Raw genomic sequence first — 9,267 nt, 5'->3', positions numbered from 1 at the left:
ATTTTAAAATTAGTCAACATTTTGACCCAAGGGGTACACGTAAGAATTCTCAAGGCTGCCGCAGGTGTTCAAGGAAGGAATGACAGGCTGAGTTACCGTGGTGGGGTACTCGGGAGGACAGCCAGGGCTACAGTCAAGCTTTGTCTCTGCAAACACACACACACACACACACACACACACACACACACACACACACACACGGGATCTGACAGCAGGGTGACTAGCCTGTCACGACTTACCACATACACTCCCTGGGGCAGGCCTAGCCCTCAGCACCCCGTTCCTGGCTAACTGTTGACCCGTGCCCCGTGTTCTTAGGACCCCTGCAGCAGCAACTGGAGAGATTCCCCTGCTCCTGAAGATGACACAAACCACTAGGACACAGACGTAAAAACCAAGCCATTTAATTGTATCTCTGAAGGTAAACAATCCATGGCCTTGGACCCCAAGCCCTAAGAATGTTAGTTACAGGTCCAAACTGTGGCGTGGTCTTCAGAGTGCAGAAGGTCGGAGCTCGGGTGTTGGGTGGCGTCATGTGGGATCCGTGAATCCCATATTTAGCAATCATGAAAATTACCAACAGATCCCATGGATCTTATAAAATAGGAAAAAAAAAATCCCTTTTAAGGATAAAAGGAAGAGCGCCCGAGGTTAGGTTGTTCTCACGGAATTGGGCACCTGAGCCACCATGCCCCCCAACTCATGCAACTGAAGCTGTAGCGTAGGGCTGAGATCGGTCCTTCTGTCCATTCATCTCCACAAAATGCCACAGCAAGGGTGGCCAGGTCAGAGAGTGCTTGTCACCAAGCACTGAATGTGACAAAGGACCCTCTAGTGGCACACGGAGTTAAGTTTATAAGATTTTAATTTACCAATTAAAAAAGCTACACGATTTACTTTTTCTCCTTTTTCTCTTCTTTCTTTGCGTCACTCTTCTCCTTCTCTTTGTCGTCTTTTCTCTCCTTCTTGCTCTCCTCCTTTTCCTGTCCCTCCTTCTTCTCCGCATCCCGGTTGGCAATCTTGTTGTTGATGAGGTTATGCAAGGCGACCACGGAGCGGATCAGCGAGGCCAAGTACACCACCACCATCTGGTCATTGGTCTTCAGGTAGAAGGCCTTGACGAACTCCTGCAGGCTGGCGTCCGGCAGCAGGTTGAAGACGTCCTGCAGCTGGTATATGATCTGGTGGTTGATGGGCAGCTTGCCGCTGGCTACCTTCTCCAGGTAGCTCCTGATGTCCAGGAGCTTGGAGTTCAGTCCCTTCAAACCATGGACCTGGTTTGTGATCCGCTGGGAGAGAGTCCCCACTGTAGTGTCCTTGATGTCTCTGCAACAACCCCAAGAAAGGCAGAAAGGCATCAGCCAACATCACCCACAAACCTAAGGACCATCTGGGACAACAGTTCAGATTTACAGCTTCCCGGTGATCTTTGGCAACTTTTACTTTTGTACATGTGTGTGTGTGTGAGTGTAATACTCTCAGAGGCCAGAGGACAACATCAGATTCCCCTGGAGCTGGTTGGTCACCGACAGGGCTGCGGGGACTGACCCTGGGTCCTCAGTCGGACAGCCACCCGACTCTGCGGCCCTCACAGGTAACCTTGTGATGGAGTGCCCTGGCCTTTCCGGTTTATAAAGGATGACATTTTCCCACCTGCTTGGCTACAATGCTGAGCAACTTAAACCAGTCTGTGGTCACCTTCGAAGCCAGGAATTATTTAGGTGAAAATGAAGTCTTTCAAGTATGGCTTATACATAAATCCTATCCCAGGATGAAGATTCTCTGCAGAAACACTGTTAACAGGAGAGCACGGGCCTGCATTTACACACCTGCATCCCATCCCAGTCAGCACTACAAATTCTGGAAAAGGAATGCTGTTTGGAGTCACACATCCTCAGTCAAGATACTTCAGAGGTTGAGTGTGCTCAACCACACTGGTTTACAAGACATCTAAGGGCAGGAAGTGGAGGCGCATGCCTTTGATTCTAGCACCTTGCAGGATGAGGCAAAAGGACTGAATGTGACTAGCCTGGGCTACAGTGAGACCCTGTTTAAAAACCAGAAAGAAACCAAAGGCCCAGACCAAGAGAAGCATAGCACATGGCAAGATGACACCTGACCCTGAGATCACATGCTGCAGATGACCCTGGCGCACCCCTCCCCACAAAAGCTGGCCTTAAATTCAGAGACCCACCAGCTTCCACCTCCCAAGTACTAGGATTTGAAGTGCGTCCCACCACGCCTGGCCTGACTTATTCCTTCCTTTGTCCCTGCGTGCATGTCTGCTTTCCCACAGGTACACCACGTCCCTAGCCCACGCGGTTAGGAGAGGGAGTGAGACAGACCCTGGAGTCCCAGCTCCCGCAGACTCACCTTAGGTTAGGAGAGGGCGTGAGACAGACCCTGGAGTCCCAGCCCCAGCAGACTCACCTTAGGTTAGGAGAGGGCGTGAGACAGACCCTGGGAGTCCCAGCCCCAGCAGACTCACCTTAGGTTAGGAGAGGGCGTGAGACAGACCCTGGAGTCCCAGCCCCAGCAGACTCACCTTAGCAAGTGCTCCACTCCAACCTCCTCAGCTTCCTCTGCGCCAATCTCACTGGTCACGTGCTCAAACGTTTTTGATGTTGGTGTCCCGTCCTGTGAGAATAGTCTTAAATGCTGTTACTTATTTCCAACAAGCCGACCGGCACGTTCTCTTGTCACACCTGAGTCCTTTGCAGCCAGTCAGACCGTTTCAGGGCTGATGACAAAGACTTCCACAGCAATGGTACCAGGGCTCAGGTTCACTTTGACCAAGAAGCCCTCAAGGTCTGCAGGACACTGCTGCTAGCCTGTTTGCATAGTGCTGTCACTACGGTGTTCTCTGAAGAAAGTTTTCTTGTCAAGGAAAGTTGTGGTATTCCCCAAAGCCCACACTGCTGGGGGTGGGGCACTGCTTGGAAGACTCAGCTTAGGAGGTTGGAAATTTCTAGAATGGAAAGTACTGAATAACCACACTTGAGGCGCACTCAGGCCAACACATTTAACCATGTACTGTCTCGTGGGTCACATGACTGAGGAGTCCCAAGGTGATAATGAGTAACTAGTGGTTTGAATGAGAGCATCCCTGGGGGGCTGGTTTACTTGCCCTCTCCTGCTAAGTGGGCCACAAGCCTCTCAGGCACATCACACACTGGACTGCTGCAAGTGCGGCTGGCCCTCGTGTCACCCAGGATGTCGAGGCTTCCCTCAAGGTCACTCCAGTCTTTGGACACTAGGGTGGCCTGAGCCTTACAGGCTTCTAGAACTTCATGACAACTGGTCAGGAGACAACAGGTCAAGAGATAAAAGCTTTACTGCAACCAAACAACATCTGGATCTAAGTTCCTTGAGGCTGCAAAAGAACAGGGCAAAGCTTAGTGAAGGCTGGGAGGGCACTACCTGGAGACCCCTCTTCAAATTCTAAAACCATATAGTAAGAAATAGTACACTCTTAATCCCTCTCGACTCTGAAGACCGGCTCCTTGGACACCCTGATAAATACTCTGCATATCCTCCCAACCCTGTTACATCCGGTTCTAAGAGCACCCAGACAGCTTTCCCCAGGACAGAGACAGAAAGGCTAGCTACTGCTCAGCGCTACTCAACACAACCCAGTCTCAAAGGTCACACACAGGTTTTGCCACCTGGTGCTTGACTGCTGTCTTGCTATGTTTGAAAACCCAGGGCCTGTCTGAAGGGACTGAGTCTCAGGACACAGGACACAGGACACTGCACCAGGCCCGGCCTTTCCCATGCTGTGAACGTCTGTGTAACCACTGAGCTGCTTGGTCTCCATGACAACTTCATCTCCCTACTCAAGGATTAAGTTTCTTTAGTGAAAAAGGATTGCAGGTTTCTCGGTCCTTTTCTAAGCTGGTCTGCTAGCAGGGTTCAACCCCTCTTTGTTATAGAGAGAGATTTGTTGAGTTAAACATGGAAGCCAAGCCAAATCAAAGCCCCCACACTCACCGAGAGCTTGCACCACCCTCCAGCCCGAGCAGGCGACTTACGTCATGCACTTCCTCCACTGAGATGTAGGCTTCGGTGGGAAGACCCAGGTCCTTTGGCTTCACGTCGATAATGACCAATACCTGGCAGAAAAACACGGCTTAGCAAGCGCCTTCCCTTTTGACACAAGGTACAACTGCAAGCCTTCTTCTGACCCAGACTGTTTTCTTCATTCAATTAGAAACAAGCCAGAGGGGTGGGGGTGGGGACATCCACATGGAGATGGGGGAGGGGAGGTGGTAGGATGTGGAACAGTCCGAGGGTGGTCAGGAGTTAGCAGGGTGGGGAACAAAATATGAAGTGTATAAAAATAATTAAGAAAAAAATTATTGAGAGAAAAAGAAAAAAAGAAAAGAATCAATCCAGATGTTCAGCAAAAACATCCCCTGGGATCCGGGCATTTCACCTCTGCCCAAATTTCGACTTCTGCTTTACTCCCAGATCTTTTTGGTTTTTTCGAGACAGGGTTTCTCTGTGTAGCCCTGGCTGTCCTGGAACTCACTCTGTGGACCAGGCTGGCCTTGAACTCAGAAATCTGCCTGCCTCTGCCTCCCAAGTGCTGGGATTACAGGCGTGCGCCACCACCACCCGGCTTAAACCTTTTTTAAATTAAAAAATGTATACTTAAACATTGCATTTTGAGAGAGAGAGAGAGAGAGAGAGAGAGAGAGAGAGAGAGAGAGAAACATACAGAATTGCAGGAGTTAGGTTTGGCGACAGGGCCTTTCCTCACTCACGCAGCCATCTTGCTGGCCCTCACTAGCCATTCTTCAGTTCCCTCATTTATAAAGACAACATCCACTTTCTGAGAGGACTGAGCCAGCTACATCACTACACCAGCAGGTCCCATTAAATACTCTAGGCCACAACAAATGAACACAGAGCTACACATTGCTGCCTAAGGCTTTGGGGAAGCAGCAGAATGCTTTGTTACCCAGGTCTTCTGGGGAGGCTCTTACTTGAGCAGGGGCAGAGAGCACCACACAGCATTCTGACGACAGTGGACTTACCGAGTTGGGGCAGTATCTCTTCATAAGTTCATTGATGGCGATATCGTTCTTGTGCAGTTTGGGGCCTGTGTGGTACCACCCAACTATTCTTTCTCTGGCTGGGAAGCAAAATCTTAGTAAGTTTTAATTATTTCATCAACATGTGTGCAACTGACTGACAAACAATAAGAACACAGCCCTTACTTAGGCTTTCTACCTTTTTGAGAATTCCAGACAAAAATTAATCTTGACACATTTGAGAAATCTAAAACTCCAAAACAGAATTCTAAGAGAGTAAGCATTGTGTAGCCCAGACACATCTGTCTCCTAGACTTGCTTAGGGATCAGTCACACGTGAAGTGACAGATCAGTTCCAGAGCAATAAATGAATAAATGCAAGTTCCCACCCCAGAGAGAGCAGCTGTGTAGGGTGTGGGGTGTGAGTGGACCCAGAGACTCCATGGCTGCACTCAAATAACATCAATGCACTTTGTTAGCACTCAGGCTCTAGGGCAGGCAGCTGCGAGGGCCAGTCCAGTCTCCAGCTTGGGTGGTCTACACAGCCTTAGACTAGGACTGGGGTTGATTCTCACTTCTATTACTACTAATCTATTTTCACTTGGTCCAGCTAAGTGAATCAATCCTTGATAATATACAAAGAGATCAGGTTTATGCGCGCACACACACACACAAGCACACACACACACACACACACACACACGCGCACACGCACACACACACGCACAGAAACTCAGACTTACCATTGACTTTCTTAAACATCCCATACATGTTTTCCAAATAATCATGGTCTAAAAACCAGACAGAATCATCTTTGTCATCTTCATCAAAAGGTACTAAAGAGAGAAAGAGAAAAAGAGGAAATAAAAGACTTGGCCCAGCAGGAGCCAGGCCGGCCACAGCGGGCTCAGGGGCCGCCTCACTACGTGGACTGTCCAGTGCAGTGCAGCATTGCCTTCACTCAAAAACTCCACATTTCCAGCTTCTCTTAAAACACTGAGGACTTAGGTACTCCACAGAAGAGCCTTAAAAAGGGCGGGCACTCTCTGACTTGCTAAAGGCTCAATTCCTGCATGGTCCTTTTAAAGATCACAGATCCTGTCGGCAATAATACATGGACCATAAATGTAATGTTCTGGTAAAGATTCGTTACACAGAGTCCCCCATCTCTCTCCTTGCTCCACTAAAGCCAGGATTCAAATGTTTAGTGTTGGCACTAACAAGCTGCCGGATGGCTTGTGACGCGCAGCCACACTACTCTGGAACAGCCTGCAGCAGTCCCTGCTCTCCAACAGCTGAGCTACACTACAACAGAAACTGCAAGGTAAAAATATTCACTCTCTGAACTAGTGTGCAGCCGCTGGTCCCCTTTTCCTACCCGTCAGCAATTCTGAAATAGGATCTTCAGACTCTAGTAAAAAAAATGTTCAATTTTTTGTACGTAAACAGATGTTCTAACCATGCTCAGCAAAATTAAAAGCTTATTCTTTACCTGCAAAACTGTTGGATACATCAAGTACTTTCTTTTGCCATGATCCCAAAAGCACACCGACTACCCGCTTCTGGTTTCCAACCTTGCCAATTCTGAATGAGAGAAACAGGTGGTCAGGCAGAGACACTCAGTGGAAGAGCAGATACTCAGTAGCAAGTATCAACTCCACTGAAGATACAATTTAGTTTACGTGGGAACTAAGGTCCATAAACAAATGTAACAGTTTAATTCCGGGTAAGAAAGAAAAGGAAACCTAGCCCAACACACTGGGAGCCGTACTTTCTAAAGATTTCAGAGAGTCGCTTGGAGGACAAAGCCATGCCTATTTTCCATTCTCAGTTTTCTTTTGTCCTTTAAACTCCCTCCTCTCTACACTGAGATCTCTCCAGGGATGACGACCTAGAGAAGTGCCAGTTCTACGGTACAGCCAATTCATCTGTATAACATCTGCACAAGGCCAACCAGATGGACTGCATCTTCTGGATAGCCTAGGGACTCAGGGAGAGAGTCCTCCACACTGAGAGAAAGGCTGGACGGATGAGAAGGCTTTTGCTTTACAACTTCCATCTCAAACCTCCTGTGTGATTTTTCTGCAAAACAGCAGCAAGCATATTGCTCTGCAAATAATTATTTCCCTTAGCAAATTGCATATTTGGAAACAACTTAATTCTCTGCTAAGGAAACACTCGAGCCACAGTAAAATGAACAGTACACATCTTTAACAGTCCCACGATTCATGTTTACTTAACCTAGAGCCTGTACCCTAAAATTACGGTAGAGGCAGAATGAAATAAGGGGCTCTGCATTATTGATGGCTATGTTTTTCCCCCTTTCTTTAATCCACTGAAAATAAGTCAAACAATGAGTTTCCTTCCACATGCCAAACGGAAACTTCATCCATGGGTCTTTAAAGCCCCTCCATCTGTTCCTTGATACAACTACCAGCAGTGTCTGCCTCCACTTGATTCTTGCCAAGTGTTAAAACTGAAACAGTGCTCACCCCATTAGGGTTCCTAGTATCCCACGGGAGTAAAGCCGTATCTACTGTAGAAAAGTCCACGGATCCTGATAAGACCACCCCGAGCAATACTAAGAATCAAAAGCCCTCGTCTTGAGATTGGTTTTGGCTCTGGTTGAGTTAGATGCACAAAGCCTGGCTCGGACCAGGCACTGGCGCGACTTTACAGCAAGCACAGACTCCCTACTGGGTCTTCATATTTGTTAACTCAACTAATTATCTTGTAAAACTTCCGAACACGTGCAACAGGTCTGGCAGGATGAACGGCTGGAGAAGGAAGGGTGGCAGTGAGCTAACCAAGTGAACTGTAGGCTGGCCCCAATCTGCACCTGCCTTATTTTTAGGGGAAAAAGCTGGTACCTTATTCACATTCTAAAGGTATCATCCAACCAGAATCCCAATTAGAATCTTGGTTACGATCACTGCCTCATCCAGAAAAATCGCTCATCGGGGATACCGAGACCAGAGTTTCGGTGACATCTTTTACAGGCACGGACACACGAGACTGAAGCACTGTGTTCAACGGCGCCCAGTCATTCTGGTAAAAGGCGCGGCCTCGGCGGGTAGCACCGTCCCGATTCCGGGCACTCAACAGGCGGGCCAGGCTCAGGAGTGGCGGCCTCGGCGGGGGTGCGAGGCTGTCAATGGGTTCCGAGCACCGCGGTGTGGAGCCGCTGGGGTCGCTTGCCCCCCACCCGTGTCCCCGGCCGCCGCGTTTCTGCCCGGCGCGCCCGTGACTCAGCAGCCCTGCGCCGTGTGGCCGCCACGCGCCACCCGCTCACCGGTTGAAATGATCCACCACACTGAGCAGCACCAGGGGGTGGACCACCACCTTCTGCACCGCCAGCTCCGGCATCGCGACACAGCCCGACCGCCGGCCCGGCTCCCTGCAACCCGCAAACACCGGCAACCGCAGCGATACAGGCCGCTCCTCCAGGCCCCAGCACCGCCCCTTCCGGTTTGACCGCCGCCGCACAGTCAACTTCCGCTCCCAGAGCGCTTCGCGCGCGTGCCCGTACTGTCGCCAGCGGCGCCATCTTGAGAAAGGGAAAAGGCCTCCTTGCCTTCTGTGGGACTTAGGCTGTTGAAGAAGCTTGACTTGGCATTGGGCCTTGCCCTAGATTTTTCCCTCAGTTGTTTCTCAGCTCACCATTTCTCCTCTCTGGAAAATTGTAGAAAATGGCAGATAAACATAAATAGTAACAGCTTATACTTCTACTAATCAAATAACTAATAACATTTAACTTTCACTTCAGGTCAGCACTGTTTCAAGATTTTGCAGAGGAGTTTCATTTATTTATTTAGCTTCGTTTGTTTGTTTTTTTTGAGACAGTGTTTCTGTTTGTAACAGTCCTGGATGTCCTAGAACTCACTTTGTAGACCAGGCTGGCCTCCACCTGTCTCTGCCCCCTGAGTGCTGGGCTTAAAGGAATGTGCTACCACGCCTGGTTTTTTTTTTTTGATTTTTGTTTGTTTGTTTGTTTTTGTTTTTTTTCCGAGACAGGGTTTCTCTGTGTAGCCCTGGCTGTCCTGGAACTCACTCTGTGGACCAGGCTGGCCTCGAACTCAGAAATCCACCTGTCTCTGCCTCCCAGAGTGCTAGGATTACAGGCGTGCGCCACCACCACCCAGCTCACGCCTGGTTTTTTATTTTATTTGTTTATTTGTTTATTTATTTGTTTATAAATGATTTGTTTACTTTATTATATGTAAGTACACTG

General features: G+C 49.0%; 1 protein-coding gene across 1 annotated transcript; it reads right to left on the bottom strand.

The window, feature by feature from the left end:
- Positions 1 to 388: 388 nt before the first annotated feature.
- Psmd7 (proteasome 26S subunit, non-ATPase 7) lies at positions 389 to 8,512 on the bottom strand. Its single transcript, XM_052166764.1, has 7 exons — positions 8,329 to 8,512; positions 6,529 to 6,620; positions 5,780 to 5,872; positions 5,040 to 5,137; positions 4,032 to 4,112; positions 2,546 to 2,637; positions 389 to 1,326 (listed from the first exon to the last, which is right to left on the bottom strand). Exons 1-7 carry the CDS (start codon positions 8,400 to 8,402, stop codon positions 894 to 896), a joined length of 963 nt encoding a protein of 320 aa, XP_052022724.1. The 5' UTR covers positions 8,403 to 8,512; the 3' UTR covers positions 389 to 893.
- Between the last annotated feature and the right edge of the window lie 755 nt (positions 8,513 to 9,267).

The sequence above is a fragment of the Apodemus sylvaticus genome, chromosome 21, assembly GCF_947179515.1.
Source record: "Apodemus sylvaticus chromosome 21, mApoSyl1.1, whole genome shotgun sequence".
Lineage (NCBI taxonomy): Eukaryota > Metazoa > Chordata > Mammalia > Rodentia > Muridae > Apodemus > Apodemus sylvaticus.
Note: the sequence above shows the minus strand (reverse complement) of the source record. Positions and strands in the feature narration are given on the sequence as shown.

Coding starts and splice junctions, on each gene's coding strand:
- Psmd7 (XM_052166764.1), bottom strand. CDS start 8,402: ATGCCGGAGCTGGCGGTGCAGAAGGTGGTGGTCCACCCCCTGGTGCTG. Junction 2,638..4,031: donor CAGTGGAGGAAGTGCATGAC/GTAAGTCGCCTG, acceptor CTATTCTCACAG/GACGGGACACCAACATCAAA. Junction 1,327..2,545: donor GGAGTGGAGCACTTGCTAAG/GTGAGTCTGCTG, acceptor GGGTTGTTGCAG/AGACATCAAGGACACTACAG.